This window comes from Thalassophryne amazonica, chromosome 15 (genome assembly GCF_902500255.1).
Source record: "Thalassophryne amazonica chromosome 15, fThaAma1.1, whole genome shotgun sequence".
Lineage (NCBI taxonomy): Eukaryota > Metazoa > Chordata > Actinopteri > Batrachoidiformes > Batrachoididae > Thalassophryne > Thalassophryne amazonica.
Window position 1 is genome coordinate 11,765,035 of NC_047117.1, and position 20,442 is coordinate 11,785,476.

At 39.6% G+C, this 20,442-nt stretch overlaps 1 protein-coding gene across 1 annotated transcript; it reads right to left on the reverse strand.

Moving 5' to 3' along the window:
- Window positions 1-9,926: 9,926 nt before the first annotated feature.
- LOC117527037 (intercellular adhesion molecule 2-like) lies at window positions 9,927-19,793 on the reverse strand. The gene is made up of 5 exons (XM_034189178.1): window positions 19,526-19,793; window positions 13,519-13,782; window positions 13,103-13,432; window positions 11,011-11,275; window positions 9,927-10,914 (listed from the first exon to the last, which is right to left on the reverse strand). Exons 1-4 carry the CDS (start codon window positions 19,602-19,604, stop codon window positions 11,088-11,090), a joined length of 861 nt encoding a protein of 286 aa, XP_034045069.1. The 5' UTR covers window positions 19,605-19,793; the 3' UTR covers window positions 9,927-10,914; window positions 11,011-11,087.
- Window positions 19,794-20,442: the final 649 nt, after the last annotated feature.

Here is a 20,442-nt window from a genome sequence, read left to right on the forward strand (position 1 = left end):
TCTTCATTCTGATTGGCTCGTTCTGGCCCAGGGCGGAGCGTTCCAGAACCAGGCAGCAGAGCAGGTGGAGAGCCAGGACCGGAGGTCAGTGGTCACTGCAAGGTCAAACCGGGGTCAGACCAGGTCATAACCAGCCCCCATTGGAGCAGACTCTACCAATCACCTTGTGTTTGGCCACCTCAAGTGTCTGAAAGCTGTGACTGGAGTTCGAAATGCGGAAAACACCAAAGGCGCATTTATGCGCACCCCAAGGTTCCAAGTTCAAACCTCTGTTTTGATTAGTTGTTTTTTCATGTGAGTAGAAAGAAAGGAGGAAAGAATAAAAGAAGTAAAAATTACTCCATGTTAGTAAAATCTCACCATTTCAGTCAGCATTTCACCTTTGCTTGGCTTATCGAGGCAGCAGCTCAAACCACTCGTCCTTCATGGTGTCACAGTTACAATATCCAACCTAGATTTCACGTATCATCTCCCAGTATTAACCGTGATCCAACATGAATCCACAGTTTTCCATCAAAGCATAATTCCAAATGCTAAGTCCAGCGTGACTGAAGAATTCCCACCAAGTCTATCCTCAGTTTTCCATCATCTGATTGGTCAGGGAGGTCCAAATTGTGCATACGGCAAGGTGTTCTGTCATCTGCAACAATCCAGCTATCAAAAGCCCAAAACTGATTTGCCAGGATCCATCAGTATATCAACGTCAACGTTTGATTCCCTGCAAAAAGCAGAAAGCAAGAATTAGTACGACCAAGAATTTCCATTTGCTTTTAGAATTCACCACTGTGCAACGTCTACCTCGCTTCCATGTAGCGAAATCAAGAGCTCTTCTGTAAGCATGCAGAAGTTTCCGATCTATTCTATGTGAATAAAGGAACGTGTCAAACACATAATGTGTATGTGCCATAATGTGTGGTGCCAAGAAGCAATGAAATGCCTTATAACTTCGAACGAACACAGATAACACACTGAATGAAGTTTTTGTAACTGTTAGAATGGCCTAAGCAGTGGGTCGCCACTCTGAGTCTGGTCTGCTTGAGGTTTCTTCCTCAAATCATCAGAGGGGGTTTTTTCCTTACCACTGTCACCTGTGTGCTTGCTCTAGAGGTGATAAGGTTAGACCTTACTCGTGTTGAAGCGCCTTGAGGCAGCTTGGGGTGTGATTTGGGGCCATATAAATGAAATAAAATAAACTGAATTGAAATTGAATGTACTAAGGTGGGATGAGGATTCACAAAACTTTTAAAATTTAGAAAATTTACCAAAGGTGTAAAGATGGCATGAGGTCAAAACAATAAGAACCGGATGAAATTAACAAGTATATTGATATTTAAGTTAAATTATGGAGCAGCGGTGGTTAGTGCATTTGGTTTCAGTACGGAAGGTTCCCAGTTCAAACCCCACCCATGCATGTCACATTTCTCCATATAATGAAGAGTTATGTCAGGAAGGGCTTCCTGTGTAAAACCTGTGCCAAATCAACATGCAGATCCACCTTGGATCTTCTGTGGCGACCCCGAGTGCAAACAAGGGAGCAGCCGAAGGGTCTTACTTACATTGATATGCCAAGTTAGGTTTACATATACCACTGATTGCTCTCAGATGCTGACCTTCTCTGACTCAACCTCAGGGACAGACCTGGTTTGAATTTAGAAGAGCCATGCTTTACTCAAGGTCAGTTTTATACTGGCTGCTCCGGAACATGTTCTCCAGAAACCCCTATATTTGTGAAAGACAACAAGACCAGAAAGTTGTTCATAAAGAAGCTTTAAACACTGACGTCCCAGCTAATAAATCTTTTTGTATAAAACCTTGTTCGTTAGTTCTTATATATTATCACTGTATATTTTTCCATCCTGTAGAGATGGGTAGGCATGCACTAAGTCACCTTGCAGGTTTTTCACAATAAAAGCTCATGCATAAAAGCCCACACACATGCATAGACTAAATAATTAGAAATGGTTGCTGACTAACCATTGACTAGACAGAAGGCAGCTGTAATTGACATTTGGACGGTTGTGGTGACTTTGGGAGCTGTACTTTCACACTGTGGCCAATTCTGAACAGATACCGCAAACACCAAAGCTCGGGTGAGGTTACATAATTACTCTGAGCAGTTCAAACCTGACCTAATTCCAAAGGGTAGGACATATTCAGCATACCAACGTTTCTGATCAAGTTGGCACACAGATGGACAGTGAGTGGAGACGACTTGCCAGGGTCACCGAGAACACACCCACTAAACAATATGGAAACAGACTCAGACCAGACTGCAGAGGGAGGAAGATAAAATAAAATAACAGAAAGGTGACAAATGACACAGTGACATACATAAACACATGCACTGAAAATAAGAATGTTGAGTTCATTCATCGTGGATGGCTGCAGGCAGCATCTCTACCACTCATGGTGGGAAAAAAAGCATCTTTTAAAACCAAGGAGCAATGCATCAGTATGGAGCTGAAGCAGCATCAGGGCTTTTATGCTGAAAATGTCTACAAACAAAAACAATGTCTGTAAGGCAAAAAACCTACAACAACAGCAAAAGACAGACATAGCTGCAACATGCAAGGTTGTTAAAAAAAAAACTCCACTCACCTTGATCGCCTGAAGATCAATGGCAAGATGGGCTGGGCCTCATCTTCATGTCAGCATCTCCTCTGTCTCTCCGCAGACAGGCATTGTGTCACAACGAGGAGAAAAATAACATTTGGCACCTTCATGAATATCCGCGGTTTCACCAGCTTCCCTCCCTCTCTCCATCCCTCCCGTCTCTCCTCTCCCCTGCCCGAGTGGTCTCCCCCATCTTCCTCCCCGCCCTCCACCACCACCACATCCTCCATGGAGAAGCCCATCTCGTCTCTCTCCTCCTCCTCCTGCACAGATGCACATTAATCCCAAACACCAGCCTCCGATCCTCTTCTTTCCATCGGTACCCCCCACCTCCACTTCTTATTGGCAGCCGCACGCCGATGCTCTGCCTCCAATCGTCAAGCATCAATTCCGTCTCTACAGCAAAACCCACACAGAACAGATTTTTAATTGTGATGCCAGCACTCGTGTTGATGGATCATAATACGAACTCCCATCAACAGTCTTCTCTCTCATTCTTACCATACGCCCTCTCACGGTCACTCAAGGACACACAAAGTGCACTCATGCTGATACAGATTAACCGTGTTGGGGGGGTGCTGATACATTACATAAAACATCTTTATAATAGGAGCTACTGGTCATCAGAGATGGCAGATACAATATCTGTGTGAGGATTAAAATCACAGTAACCTTGTAACCACATGATGCCATGAACTGTCCAACAGTAAACACACAGTCCTGCATGAGCGAGTGATGCTGTTCTCTTATTGCACACTGTCACATTCTGCAGGCATGATCTCGATTTGATTTCTATCTGCAAAAGTGACTGCACAAAGAGGCTTTGCCTCAAAAATCCTGTACAGAACCACTAAATCAAACCCAACAATTAATTATGAGGGGGGGGGGGGGGGGGGGGGGGGGTGCGGAGGGAGACCCACAGCAATCCGGCAATTAATTATGTGAGACAGAGGAATGGAGAAAAGCATGAAATCAGCAGGAAGTCAATAAACTGTGCAAACCATCTGTCAATAAGTTTAAAACTGACATTCACAAGTAAAACAATGTAACAGTTTTGGTACGAGGAAAAGAAAAACTCCCCAAAATGGGAAGCCTTTAAGGTGTAGATCCTTTCATTCATTCATTTATTCATTCATTTTCTATACCCACTTACTCCAATCCAGGACCACAGGGGTGCTGGAGCCTATCCCAGCAGTCATAGGGGGTGAGGCAGGATTCACCCTGGACAAGGACGCCAGTCTATCGCAGGAGTCCCTTTCAATTTAACAAAAAGAAAAAAAAAGGATTTTCTTCAGACAGATCCATTATAATTTTGTTTCATAATCTAAAAAATAAATAAATAAAATTCATACTTTTATTTCACCAATATTATCAAGATTCACCCTTTCTGGATTCTTACCCATGAGGGTTGAAATACAAGATGTTATGATAAACTGGTGGGTCATTCGAGGGTCAAAGAGCACTGATTCGTTACAGATAGCTGAATTTAGCAATAAAGAGGCCAATATTAACCCTGATTTTAAATATTATAACCAACCCCTAACCCTAAATACACAAACACTGTATTTTCAACAAAATGGCACAAAATAATCAATATATAACGATATATATATATATATATATATATAGAACAATTAAGTTCTCAAATATGACTAACTATACATTGTTGGAAATTATATTTTATGAAAAATATTGCAGCATTTTCATCAAAAGTTTACTTTAAATATTTTACTAAAGTTTTCATTTTACTGAATTTGAATTTGTTAAAAAGAAATATTGTTAAAATACATCTACATGCTGCAAGTCATGTGGACTCGCTGATAACATCTTACATTGCTGAAACCATATTTGCTGAATTGATCAAAATCCCAAGGACATTTCATTTTCTTGTTTTCCACCAATGTTATTTCCTCTCTGTAGTTTATTCACGTCTCCTTGGGCTTTCCTCAACTCAGCTAATCTCTCCATCCATCCATCCTTCTTTCCTTCCTTCCTCCAGCTCTTCCAGTCATTCCCAGGCTTCCTCTAAAAGCCTCTTACATTCAACAAAGTTATTTTCCAAAGCTTCTCTACACTGAAAGTCAACCAATCTCTCCAGTTGTGCCTGTTGCGGCAGAAAAAGTAGTATACAACCCCTGGCAAAAATTATGGAATCACCGGCCTCGGAGGATGTTCATTCAGTTGTTAATTTGTAGAAAAAAAGCAGATCACAGACATGACACAAAACTAAAGTCATTTCAAATGGCAACTTTCTGGCTTTAAGAAACACTATAAGAAATCAAGAAAAAAAGATTGTGGCAGTCAGTAACGGTTACTTTTTAGACCAAGCAGAGGAAAAAAAATATGGAATCACTCAATTCTGAGGAAAAAAATTATGGAATAACCCTGTAAATTTTCATCCCCAAAACTAACACCTGCATCATATCAGATCTGCTCGTTAGTCTGCATCTAAAAAGGAGTGAACACACCTTGGAGAGCTGTTGCACCAAGTGGACTGACATGAATCATGGCTCCAACACGAGAGATGTCAATTGAAACAAAGGAGAGGATTATCAAACTCTTAAAAGAGAGTAAATCATCACACAATGTTGCAAAAGATGTTGGTTGTTCACAGTCAGCTGTGTCTAAACTCTGGACCAAATACAAACAACATGGGAAGGTTGTTAAAGGCAAACATACTGGTAGACCAAGGAAGACATCAAAGTGTCAAGACAGAAAACTTAAAGCAATATGTCTCAAAAAACAAAACAAATGAGGAACGAATGGGAGGAAACTGGAGTCAACGTCTGTGACCCGAACTGTAAGAACCGCCTAAAGGAAATGGGATTTACATACAGAAAAGCTAAACGAAAGCCATCATTAACACCTAAACAGAAAAACAAGGTTACAATGGGCTAAGGAAAAGCAATTGTGGACTGTGGATGACTGGATGAAAGTCATATTCAGTGATGAATCTCGAATCTGCATTGGGCAAGGTGATGATGCTGGAACTTTTGTTTGGTGCCTTTCCAATGAGATTTATAAAGATGACTGCCTGAAGAGAACATGTAAATTTCCACAGTCATTGATGATATGGGGCTGCATGTCAGGTAAAGGCACTGGGGAGATGGCTGTCATTACATCATCAATAAATGCACAAGTTTATGTTGATATTTTGGACAATTGAAAGGATGTTTGGGGATGATGAAATCATTTTTCAAGATGATAACGCATCTTTCCATAGAGCAAAAACTGCAAAAACATTCCTTGCAAAAAGACACATAGGGTCAATGTCATGGCATAGGGTCAATGTCAATGAGCAGATCTGATTTGATGCAGGTGTTAATTTGGGGGATGAAAATTTACAGGGTGATTCCATAATTTTTTCCTCAGAATTGAGTGATTCCATATTTTTTTCCTCTGCTTGGTCTAAAAAAGTAACCGTTACTGACTGCCACAATCTTTTTTCTTGATTTCTTATAGTGTTTCTTAAAGCCAGAAAGTTGCCATTTGAAATGACTTTAGTTTTGTGTCATGTCTGTGATCTGCTTTTTTTCTACAAAATTAAACAACTGAATGAACATCCTCCGAGGCCGGTGATTCCATAATTTTTGCCAGGGGTTGTATAAAGAAAACAAACTGAAGCTGAAGATATGAGATGTAATCATGGTTGAAGGGTGGATGAAAGCTGATGGTTATTAGGTCCCAAAGGCTGTTAGGTACGAACGGAAAATAATATATATGGTGTGCACATAATACGCAAATAATTACTGGTGATAGATTTTTTTATTACGTCCACCAAGGACATTATAAAATCATCGGCGTTTATTTATTAGTCTGTCTGTTAGCAAGATTATGTCAAAGTACTGCACGGATTTTGACAACAGATAGCTATTAGGCCTTGAAAGACTTGGAGGTGATGTATATCCGCATTCGGATTCTTAATCAAGTTTCACTTTATACTGTAGGCTATCAGGATTACGTCAAAACTGCTGCATGCACAGGCTGCATGGATTTTGATGAATTTACAAACTAGATACATATTATATGCATGAACAAATTATAACTAAATTATTGGGGAAAATGCATGCTTTTTATTGATTTTTACTTCATTCTGCCCTTTGGAGTATTCTCTACAAATACAGTTGTGCTCAAAGGTTTACATACCCTGGCAGAATTTTTGCTTTTTTGGCCATTTTTAAGAGAATATGAATGACAACACAAAAACTTTTTTTTTCACTCGTGGTTAGTGGTTGGGTGAAGCCATTTATTGTCAAACAATTGTGTTTCCTCTTTTTAAATGAAAATGACAAGAGAACTACCCAAATTACCCTGATCAAAAGTTTACATACCCCTGTTCTTAATACTGTGTATTGTCCCTTTAACATCGACAGCTTGGAGTCTTTTGTGGTAGTTTGTGGACGAGGCTCTCTGATGGTAAAACTGACACTGAATATGTCTTGGACTTTATTTACATTAATTACAAAGAAATACAAACAGTATCGCACTTTATGGTAAATCTGCATGGAGTAGACAGTTCTCAAAACTGAGTGACTGTGCAAGAAGGAGAAGAGTGAGGAAAGCCACCAAGACTACCCAGGAGAAGTTATTGGTTTATGTGGCTGTGATTGGAGAAATCGTGCACAGTGCAAGCTTTGCATTTTGCATCACTACTCTTAGGTTTATAGTGGAGTAGAGCAGAGAAGGATTTTCTTTCAACAAATCCAGGCTTGCATCTCAGATGTACCTTCTGGCAATTTGTAGCTAAACTTCTTAAGAAAATCCTCCTCTATACCACTTCATCATGAAGATGGATAACTGGTGATACAAAATGCAAAGCTTGCACTGTGCATAATTTCTCCAATCACAGCCACATAAGCCTATAAGTACTTCTGGGTTGTCTGGGTGTCTTGGTGGCTTTCCTCACTCTTCTACTTCTTGCACAGTCACTCAGTTTTTGAGAACTGTCTACTCCATGCAGATTTATCATAAAGTGCCATATTGTTTGTATTTCTTTGTAATTAATGTAAATAAAGTCCAAAACATATTCAGCGTCAGCTTTACCATCAGAGAGCCTCATCCACAACCACCACAAAAGACTCCAAGCTGTTGTTGATGTTAAAGGGGGCAATACAGTATTAAGAACAGGGGTATGTAAACTTTTGATCAGGGTCATTTGGGTAGTTCTCTTGTCATTTTGATTTAAAAAGAGGAAACAGTTGTTTGACAATAAATGGCTTCACCCAACCACTAACCATGAGTGAAAAAAAAGTTTTTGTGTTGTCATTCATATTCTCTTAAAAATAGCCCCCCCCCAAAAAAGCAAAAATTCTACCAGGGTATGTAAACCTTTGAGCACAACTGTATTTGTAGAGAATAATCCAAAGGGCATAATGATGTAAAAATAAAATAAAATAATAATGATAAGAATGATGCATGCATTTTCCCCCAATAATTTAGTTATAATTTGTTCATGCATTAATTTCATAAGAAAATGAGATGTATTTATAGACCAAAGAATGTTAGTCTAGTAAAAAAAAAAAAAAAGGGTCATGGGAATTCAGTGAATGCACGAATGATGAAATTAGTACTAATGATGTTGGTATTGCATGCATGGGTTCTATGAACTGTTGCAGAAACGTGAGAAAGTTGGCAAAAAGGAGACTGCATCAAAAATATAAAAGAAATCAGATTGCAGCAAAACGAGCTCGATGAACAGAAGATCCACCTGACAGTTCATTCGCCAGAGACAGCGATTCCATTCATTTCTTTGGATCACTGGCACCAAATATGAATGCAGAACATGTTGTTGAAAATGACATTGACAGACCAGAAAACAAAGACGATGATGATGCTGCTGCTGCTGGTGGTTGTGGTTCTGAACATGATGGAGATGAGTGAAATGCGACTGATCACCGTGAAACTGTATCATCTGATTCAGATGATAACATGGAACATGACAATTTGGCAGATGTCTTGGCTGCTTGTGCAGCTAAGTTTCAAGTGGAACAAAATGCTACCGACAGTCTGCTCAAACATTTGAGGCAGTCAGGGTATCTGGATCTGCCATCTTCAGCCGACACATTGAAGACCATGAGAAGGTGGTATCTGGTATGGAGTAGATCCCAACAACAACCAGCGCAACAAGGAACCAGATTAGCTTTTAGTGGCCATAAGAAGAAGTAACATATGCAGACGGGTCAATCTGAAGATCTTTTTACTTTGTCACAGATCACCCTCTTGGTGCAACCTTCTGGGAGCAACCCAAATGCACACGTCCGGGAGATGCTGAAAGCTGTTGGCAGGTGGCATTTGTGGGAGCAAATGAGCTGGAAGGGCAAAAAAGCATCAGAGTCGCCTTGAAACGGGTTCAGCGGACCGTGCAAAAGCTCGCCTACAGTCAAGCAAGCAAACAACTGGTATTAGGATGGTATTCAGTTACGACATAAATGTTTATCTTTCTTTGACTATCACAGATAATTTGTCATTCCTCAGCTTCTTCAGTGATGTTGCTGGTAGGAACAGATGTGAGGAGGAGTGAAACTCACTGGAATGCTTCACATGTGCAGTGACTCCCTGAACCTAATCTGTAGTGGAGTTTCCCGTAAAAACTTCAAATCGAAAAGCCTCACTGAGCTCTGAAGTTGATTAAAAGCCAATGGCAACATCGCCCACTCTCTGCGATTTCCTTCAGTTCTCTCTGGACTTTCTGGGGTTCTCTTGCCATTTTGTCCACATGGAAAACACTGACAGTTCCTTCAGAAGTCTGTGGATTAACCATTCATATAGCAGCATATTCTTAGAACAGGGGTGCCCAAATTCGGTCCTTGAGATCCACCTTCCTGACACTCTTTGTCTCCCTGCTCCAACAAAACCTGAATCCAATGTAGGACTCGTTAGCAGACTTTTAATGAGTTTTTCATTTGGATTCAGGTGTGTTGGAGCAGAGAGACAAATAAGAGTGTCAGGAAGGTAGATCTCGAAGACCGAACTTGGGCACCCCTGTCTTAGAATAACTTCTACTCAAAATAGGTCTGCACGAAAATCAGGTACAATAGTGAAAACAAGGGAGCAACCGAAGGAACTGACTTGTGTTATTGTGATACTACACACACACACACACACAAAAACAAATTGAAATTTGTTTGAACAGATGTTATATTCGTGTACAGAGTATAAAACTGTTCAATTTTATGATTATCATTTTTCATAACCAAACACAGATAAACAAAACTGACAAACACAAGGGGGCGCTGTTGCTGTATTAGTGCCTGTTACAGTAAAATCTGAAGTTGAACAGTAAGCAAAATATTTCTTTCATCATTTTAATAAACAGTGCATAATAATGACAAAGTCATAAACTAAATTCTTTTTTTTTTTTTTTACAACCCAGTCTCACGGATTGCTGTGATTCAGCAGCATGAAATATACATTAATCTATTGGTTCGTCATATTGTCATGAAAAGTGCAAAACTTTCATCATGGGAGCACAAATTTATTCTAATTCATTCTGTGATGGGTGCATATAATTAAAACTGCAGCGGGGGCGGGGGGTGGTGGTTATGGTTAAGGTTAGGGATAGGAGTAGGGTTAGTAATAGCGAGTTAAAAAAAAAACCCCGCCACGAAAATTTGAATCATTTCATGAGGAGAGGATGAAAAAAAATCGTGACACTGGACTGTTTTTTTTTATGTATTTACAAAAAAATAAATAAAAAAATAAAAAATCAGTATTTTCCAGTTCAGGGTCACATTTTAACTGTATGGTAACTATCATGATATTAAACCAAAGGGACCTACTATTAAACATTCTTCACAAATATTCTGCCTATGCATCTTTATTCTTGTCAACACCATGTATGTGACATAGATGTGATTTCCCAACCCACATCTTGCACACACGGTCCGAGGTCTGACTGCTACCTGATCTCTATGAGGTCAAACGCTGTCAGAACAGTTAAATCGATCAGATGTATCTCCTTTAAAATACTTGTCAATGTGAAAAGTCCAGATGAGAAAGAGGGAGTGACACCAACCACTTCAGCTGGTAATGTGAACTCAGCCTTGTTGAGGATGACTTCTGGCACAGGGTGAGACGTGAAACTATGCAGCAGCTTCTAATCCACATTTCTCCAGTGTATTTACAGTGTTAATGTTAATCACTTTCAACAAGCATTGGCATCGTGCTCCTTTCGAAAGCGCAACAGGTTGTAGAGTCCAGTTCGATTTTGTTTGTGATGGATGTAGAAAATGATGAAGAGGATGGAAATCACAGCTAGGCAAAAAATTACTGCCAGGAGGATGTAGAGGAATGTGAAATCCCCTGCAGAGGATCAGAAGGAACAGACAACAATCAACATATGTCTTGATTTTTCGTGTCACGTTAGAAGGGTCAGGTCTGGTAAAAATATAAACTCACTTTGGACATTTACGTTAAAGGTCACGCTGATGGACCCCAGCTTATTCTGGATGGAACACACGTGCTGCCCTGCATGTTCAAGAGCCGTGGATGCGACGGTCAAAACGCTGTCGTTGTAGCTGAGCAGGTAGCTTCCTCCTGGCGGGTGTTTCCAGGTGTAGGTGGGGCTGGGGTTTCCCACCGCGGAGCAGTTCAGTAGCAGCAGGGTTTCCCTCTTTGACAGAGATCTGATGGAGGTGTGACGGCTGCTGTAGCTGAGGTTTATCTGGGTGGGTTGATTTATGGAGGGTTATAAAAAAAAAACCCACAATCACAGTGACAGTTAAATGACTGTCACAGACACGTCTGCCCAGCTTGTATAAGAGCAAATAAAAATCATTAAAGAAAGACAGAAGTTTCAAGGTCAAAGTCCTGTTAGAAGTGGCTTTTCATAAGCTAAATGAGATGTAATCAAATGTCATAAGTGCTTATTTTGTTCATGCACTTAAATCAAAGTTTTTCGTGGTGGTTTTTTCTGTTTCTGAATTCTTTTTCAGCTAATTTTCATAGAACATTTCTTATCTCTCCTATGCACAATCTGTCATTGTTTTTTGGCACTTGGTTTCCAACTGATAACTGGAAGACAAACAAACAGGCATAAAATTGGAACCTCCATCCAATTTTGGTGGTGTAGGTAAATCCATAACAGAAAAAACTGTTGTAGAATTTCTGTGATGATGTGTGGATAAAAGGAGACAGGCAGCGCAAGGAGCACTGAGGATTCAGACATACGATGCAGAGAGATTAAAATTTAGGCGAAGCAGAAAACAGGTGCACCTGGAGAAGTTCCAAAAGGTACCGCATGTAACGGTACCCACAGAGCCTTCTGGCTTTGCACACTCAGAGAGAAATTGGAGAAACACGACGTGTTATGTCAACAAAAACAGCAGGCAAAGGATGGGCCTGATCTAGTATGATCTGCTTCTGCAGACATGAGGAAAACAGCGATTTTTACGCCACAAAAACGAGAGTGATTGAGGCACTTTTGATTGAGATATAATGTAAAATGCACACCAAATGGGCTATTCAATATTAAATTCAAATGTCCACAAAATCCACAATCCGGATCAGAACCAGGAACCTTCCGCACAGAAATCAAGTGCACTAACCACTTGGCCACCACCCCTGCCCTGGATTCCAGAAATGCAAAGTTGCGGCCCCAAAAAACAAAAAAAACAAAAAAAAAAACATACATAGAAATTTAATTTTAAAACCACTGGTGTATGGGCTAGGATGTTGATCTAGGGGCAGCATTGTGGGCTTAGTGGTTAGCACTGTTGCCTCACAGCAAGAAGGTCATGGGTTCGATTCCCACCTGGGTCCTTTCTGTTTGGAGCCTGCATGTTCTCCCTGCATCTCCGTGGGTTTCCGGCTTCCTCCCACATCCAAGGACATGCAGGTTAGGTGGAGTGGAAACTTTAAATTGTCCATAAGTGTGAATGTGTTTGTCTGTCTGTGTTCGGCCCTGTGACAGACTGGCATCATGTCCACGGCGTTTGTTCACTTTTTAAATTGGTAAAAGTTTACTGTAGAGCCCACGTCCACAAAGCTGCCTTAAAATGCTGTGCTTGTCGCAGAAACAGACACCTTTACATTTTAGAAACGCACTTTTAGGAGTGTGAGACACAACATGATGAAAATTAACTGGTTTGGACAACAGTGGATGAAAATGTGGTAAATAATTACATTTTGTGGTGGATTCAGAAAAGGTGGAATCGAGAAATACAACAATTAATAATAATAATAATAATAATAATAATAATAAAAGCAACTCTTTGTAAGGAGTCATTTTTTTTCTAATGAATGCATTTGGACCCAACCTGCAGATGTAGATCTTCACTAAAAGCCTCTTCAACAACTAAATTTCACACCAAACTTCATCAAATATTCTATAAAGTAATACACACAGTGAAGGCAATAATACTCAATATATAAATACAATGTATGGAAATTAAAAATCTAGAAATTTCATATTAGTTTACTAATAATAAAGTATTTTAAGACTGTATTCTGGTAAAAAATAAAAATAAAAAATGTATTTGTTCACACTCACAGTGGACGACAGCATTGATGATTTTTGATGACGCCACTGGAGGGTGCTGTGGCCCATCAGGCCCAAGCTGTAACTTGGCTTCACACCAGTACTGGACTCCATCATCCTCTTTGGTGGTATTGATGTTCAGTGTGAAGGTCTCGGTCACCGGTGTTTTCTGGTTGCGCTTTGGCTGTATTTGCTCTAATTCCTCGTGTCCTCTGTAGAACGTCACGGTGAGGTTATTAACGGGAGCCACGTTCGGCACTGTGCACTGCAGGGTGTACTGCTGACCCTCCAGCATCTCACCCGAGTGATTCACAAATCTGATGGACACATCGTCTGGAAGCTCTGAGAGGACAAAGGCCAAACACATTCAGGGCACACATTAAGAGAAAAAGCAAACAGTAGTTTGTTCCAAAAGCGAGGACACTTACGGTAAACGGTGACACGAAGTCGGCTGCAACACTGGTTCCCGTGAATATCTGTATAGTAGCACAGTGGAGATGGATTCCACTCTGTCATGTTCTCAACCACCCACTCGACTGTGGTGTCATTTTCTCTTAAACTTCCCAATGATTTCTCCAAACCCTTGTCACAAGTACCGTCACACACAGTACAAGTTACAGATGCCGAGGCACCGTACCGCACTACGAGTGTGGACGGGCTGAACGAGGGACTACCGAAGGAAATGCAGTGATCTGTCAAAAAAATCAAAAAATCAAAACATGTTACAAAGCCTATAGAAACACGTGTCAAGATTAACAATATAATAGCATCATATTAACAATGTAACATAAGAATATACTTTTCTATACTTTTATTTAAATATTTGTATATAGTAGTACCTTTATACTCTTTATATTCATTTTCGTAGCACCAAAGGACACGTGCAATTTTGTTCTATCCACTACACAATGACAATAAGGGGTTAATTGAATTTAACAATAATAATTAAAATAAATAAACAAATAAAATAAAAATTCCATAAAATAATAACAATAGTAATAATAAAACATTAAAAATATGTCATGATCTTCAACGTCATTACGATGGAAAAGACGGGAAAGACTGTATTCGATTCACTCACTCATTATTTCTTAGCAATAAACATAAAGAGACTCAGGTCGCTTTTGTATCTTAAATGCAAAGTAACAAGTGGGACATATTTGCTTTGTTTATGGAGTTGTCCAAAAATATCTAAATATTGGTCTTGTGTAACTAAGGAAATCACTACTATACTGAAGTTGAGAATTTGTAAGGATTCAGATCAGTTTCTACTAGGCCTACCATCTCCCAATAAATTGACGGATAAAAATAAGTCAAAATTATTAAGAAAACTTTTATTCTTGGCACGAAAATGTATTTTGTTTAACGGGATTAAGGCTAAGCCACCAACAGTAATTCAATGGTACATGACATTTTCAGAGTACTACCAATGGAAAGGCTAAGTGCAAAGTTAAGAGGTAGTTTTGACAGCTATTTCGACTTATGGCGCCCTCTACTGGAATACTTGCCCGGTGATCAAAGTGATACTTTGCAGAGGGGCACAGGCTTTTTGAAGTGGAGAACTTTAGGGTCTTCTAATTGAATAAGTTTGTCTATGTTTTAGGTAAATTGCATGTATTTTTTTTTCCCCGATTTAATCATTTATGAATCAGACTGCTCAGTGTTTATAGTTCAGTTTAGTTTTTTGTGGTGTGTGGTTCTGTTTTTAATATGTTAAAATTTCAATAAAATATGTTCATTTATATATAGATATATATTTGTATGTATGTATATGTCATTATTGTTTTCCAACATCAAACCAAAATACTTTACAAAACTGTACCACCTTACTAAAAAATATATTTGAAGGAAAAAAAACCCTACAAAACACAGCATAACTGCCAGGACAATTACTCACCTCCTTTAATATCCATATCTAAATCATCACTTTTAAGGCCAGTTGGTTGTAGAACCCATTAGATTACATATAAAAATTTTAAATCACATCTGCCAACTCCATGAAAATTTCACTGAAAACTGAGTGACTGAACTAAAACAGCCTATTGACAAAAACACCAACACAACCACGACGACTCCGAAACAGTTACACACTTCAGTGGCTGTGACTGGAGACTTTTCCTACAAAAAAATGTTATTTGGAAGCTTTCAAACAGGTCACACATTAAACCGGTGCTATAAAACATGGAATTTGGACTTTGCTGGAGGTGGTCTGGATTAAAGTCTGATGAGTCGGGCGCTGAGACTTTGAGTCTTGTTTTTAATCATTCATTCATTTTCTCCCAAGTCTCCTATCTGGGAGACTTTGACCAATATCTCTTGTGTACCAAAGTCCTTCTCTGTTAAACCACACAAGCAACCTGATGCTGATAAACCAACAGCACAGACTCACCAATCACAGACACGGAAACTTCTAAGGTTCTGTGCAAGAAACACCAGGGGTTTGTAATAAAACAGTCAAGGTGCACCTGTATGTAAACTTTTAGACTTTAATTCAAGGGGTTTGACAAAATTATCACATAAAAAAAAAAAAAAAAAAAGGAATTATAACCATATTTGTATGTAGTTCTTCTTCCTGGCTCCTTTCAACGTGAAGGAGCAGCAGTTCGACTCCCCACAGATGACTGAGCTTCTCACCTTATCTCTAAGGGAGACACCAGCCACCCTCCTCAGGAAGCCCATTTTGGCCGCTTGTACCCGCGATCTAGTTCTTTCGGTCATGACCCAACTCTCATGACCATCAGTGAGAGTAGGAAGGAGCTTTGCCTTTTGGCTCAGCTCCCTTTTCATCACACTGCCAGTCACACATCTGTGGCTGCCAGGGCATATTTTGAATCTTGCATCACCAGTTATTCAGCTTCATGATGAAGTGGTACAGAGACAGATTTTTTTTTTTAAAGAAACTTGAAAGGTCAGTTACAATTTGCCAGAAGGCAGATTGGAGATGAAAGCCTAGATCTGATCTCTTTTATTAAAAGAAAATTCTTCTTTGCTCCACCATGAAGCTGTGAGTGCTGATCCAAAACGCAAACTTGCACGATGCACACTTTCTTCAAATCACAGTCACAGAAGGCTATAACTTCTTCAGAGTCATCTGGGTGTCTTGGTGGCTTTCCTCACTTGTCTCCTTCTTGCACCGTCACTCAGTTTTTGAGAACTGTCTCCACACAGATTTACCATAGAGTGCCATACCGTTTGTATTTCTTCATAACTGATGTAAATAAATTCCTTGTCTTGGAAATGTTCATTATCCATCCCCTGACTGAAATTTTAATATAAAAAGTTTGAATATATATATTCTCAGCTACCTCATTATCAAGTTGTATTATTTTGGCAGTGGCTATCTGTACGTAGCTGTAAACATAACTCGTAACCATTACCATAACTCCTAACTCTAATATCACCATTACCATAATCCCCAACTATACCCATTACCATAACTCCCAACCATTACCATAACGCCTAACCCTAACAATAACCATGAACATAACTTTTAATCATTAACATAAATCCTAACCCTAACTATAACCATTACCATAACTCTTAATCATTATCATAACACCTAACCCTAACTATAACCATTACCATAACTCTTAATCATTATCATAACACCTAACCCTAACTATAACCATTACCTTAACTCCCGACCATTACCATAACTCCTAACCCTCAACTATAACCATTACCATAAATCCTAACCCCCAACTATAACCATTACCATAACTCCCAACCATTACCATAACTCCTAACCCTCAACTACCATTACCATAACTCCCAACCATTACCATAACTCCTAACCCCCAACTATAACCATTACCATAACTCCTAACCCCCAACTATAACCATTACCATAACTCCCAACCATTACCATAACTCCTAACCCCCAACTATAACCATTACCATAAATCCTAACCCCCAACTATATCCATTACCATAACTCCCAACCATTACCATAACTCCTAACCATAACCATTACCATAACTCTTAATCATTACCATAACTCCTAACCATAACCATTACCATAACTCCCAAACATTACCATAACAACCCTAACTATAACATTACCATAACACCTAACCCTAACTATAACCATTACCATAACTCTTAATCATTATCATAACACCTAACCCTAACTATAACCATTACATTAACTCCCGACCATTACCATAACTCCTAACCCTCAACTATAACCATTACCATAAATCCTAACCCCCAACTATAACCATTACCATAACTCCCAACCATTACCATAACTCCTAACCCTCAACTACCATTACCATAACTCCCAACCATTACCATAACTCCTAACCCCCAACTATAACCATTACCATAAATCCTAACCCCCAACTATAACCATTACTATAACTCCCAACCATTACCATAACTCCTAACCATAACCATTACCATAACTCCCAAACATTACCATAACAACCCTAACTATAACATTACCATAACTCCTAACCATAACCATTACCATAACTCCCAAACATTACCATAACAACCCTAACTATAACATTACCATAACTCCCAAACATTACCATAACAACCCTAACTATAACATTACCATAACTCCTAACCATAACCATTACCATAACAACCCTAACTATAACATTACCATAACTCCTAACCATAACCATTACCATAACTCCCAAACATTACCATAACTCCTAACCATAACCATTACCATAACTCTTAATCATTACCATAACTCCTAACCATAACCATTACCATAACTCCCAAACATTACCATAACTCCTAACCATAACCATTACCATAACTCTTAATCATTACCATAACTCCCAAACATTACCGTAACAACCGTAACTATAACATTACCATAACACCTAACCCTAACTATAACCATTACCATAACTCTTAATCATTATCATAACACCTAACCCTAACTATAACCATTACCTTAACTCCCGACCATTACCATAACTCCTAACCCTCAACTATAACCATTACCATAAATCCTAACCCCCAACTATAACCATTACCATAACTCCCAAACATTACCATAACAACCCTAACTATAACATTACCATAACACCTAACCCTAACTATAACCATTACCATAACTCTTAATCATTATCATAACACCTAACCCTAACTATAACCATTACCTTAACTCCCGACCATTACCATAACTCCTAACCCTCAACTATAACCATTACCATAAATCCTAACCCCCAACTATAACCATTACCATAAATCCTAACCCCCAACTATAACCATTACCATAACTCCCAACCATTACCATAACTCCTAACCCTCAACTACCATTACCATAACTCCCAACCATTACCATAACTCCCAACCATTACCATAACTCCTAACCCTCAACTACCATTACCATAACTCCCAACCATTACCATAACTCCCAACCATTACCATAACTCCTAACCCTCAACTACCATTACCATAACTCCCAACCATTACCATAACTCCTAACCCCCAACTATAACCATTACCATAACTCCTAACCCCCAACTATAACCATTACTATAAGTCCCAACCATTACCATAACTCCCAACCATTACCATAACTCCTAACCCTCAACTACCATTACCATAACTCCCAACCATTACCATAACTCCCAACCATTACCATAACTCCTAACCCTCAACTACCATTACCATAACTCCCAACCATTACCATAACTCCCAACCATTACCATAACTCCTAACCCTCAACTACCATTACCATAACTCCCAACCATTACCATAACTCCTAACCCCCAACTATAACCATTACCATAACTCCTAACCCTCAACTACCATTACCATAACTCCCAACCATTACCATAACTCCCAACCATTACCATAACTCCTAACCCTCAACTACCATTACCATAACTCCCAACCATTACCATAACTCCCAACCATTACCATAACTCCTAACCCTCAACTACCATTACCATAACTCCCAACCATTACCATAACTCCTAACCCCCAACTATAACCATTACCATAACTCCTAACCCCCAACTATAACCATTACTATAAGTCCCAACCATTACCATAACTCCCAACCATTACCATAACTCCTAACCCTCAACTACCATTACCATAACTCCCAACCATTACCATAACTCCCAACCATTACCATAACTCCTAACCCTCAACTACCATTACCATAACTCCCAACCATTACCATAACTCCTAACCCCCAACTATAACCATTACTATAAGTCCCAACCATTACCATAACTCCCAAACATTACCATAACAACCCTAACTATAACATTACCATAACTCCTACCCCCTAACTATAACCATAACAGGGCTGCGTTACGTATGAATAAAATTTCTAATTATTAATCCGGTTACGTACTGAAAGGCCACTTTTATTATATTTCTAACGGTGACGTCACAGCTGTTCATACGTTTATAAAGGACAAACCTCAGTGAACAAACAGAAAACGACCAACTTACCGCAGCCGGAGACAAGGAAGCTTCTGTGAGCAACCAGCAGCCAAGACAAAAACCAAAGTGTGGAAGACAAAACCATCATTATTCAGACTTCAGTTCGCTCCGACACGAACACGCGTTCACACGCTCGACGACTACAAATAAAACCGCAAGCCGAAAACGAAAATCATCTCACGACGATCCTCGTCATATCCTGTCATCATCTTTACCTCGATGTGAGCCTTTCTGTCCGAAGAATTCTCGGTAATTTCCACGAAGACCAGCACGTGCCTGAGACGACACCAGCACGTATGGAGTCTCATAACTGCCAAAAAGGAAGGAAAAAAAAAAAAAAGTGTATAATCCTTTCTCTCTTTTAAGGACATGCCTTCATGGTATGCCATTTTTTTCACACCTGCATTATTAAAACGGCAGCACGGTGGCTTAGTGGTTAGCACTGCTGCCTCACAACAAGAAGGTCATGAGTTTGATTCCCGCCTGTGGCCTTTCTGTGTGGAGTTTCTGTGGGTTCTCTGCTCCGGCTTCCTCCCACATCCAAAGACACACAGGTTAGGTGGGTTGGAAACGCCGGTGTGAATGTGGTTGTTTGTATGTGGCCCTGCAACAGACTGGCATCCTGTCCAGGGTGTACCCCGCCCCACGCCCTATGACTGCTGGGATAGGATCCAGCCCCCTGCAACCCTTAACTGGAGTAAGCAGTTGAAGATGAGTGAGAGTATTATTGAAACAAACAGTAGTTCTGTATCATCTCTGTTCTTTGTATCCGCCACAAAAACTCATTTTCTATTCCAACAGATGAATACTTTCATACCCAACAGATGCAGAGTTCCCCCTTCAGCTAAGACTACAATTTCCTGTCAAGTTTGTTCTGAAACGACAATAACAAAACCTCAAAGTGAAACAATAAAAGTACTCAGGAT

Coding starts and splice junctions, on each gene's coding strand:
- LOC117527037 (XM_034189178.1), bottom strand. CDS start 19,604: ATGATGGTTTTGTCTTCCACACTTTGGTTTTTGTCTTGGCTGCTGGTT. Junction 13,433..13,518: donor ACTTCGTGTCACCGTTTACC/GTAAGTGTCCTC, acceptor TTGTCCTCTCAG/AGCTTCCAGACGATGTGTCC. Junction 11,276..13,102: donor CATCAATGCTGTCGTCCACT/GTGAGTGTGAAC, acceptor CAACCCACCCAG/ATAAACCTCAGCTACAGCAG.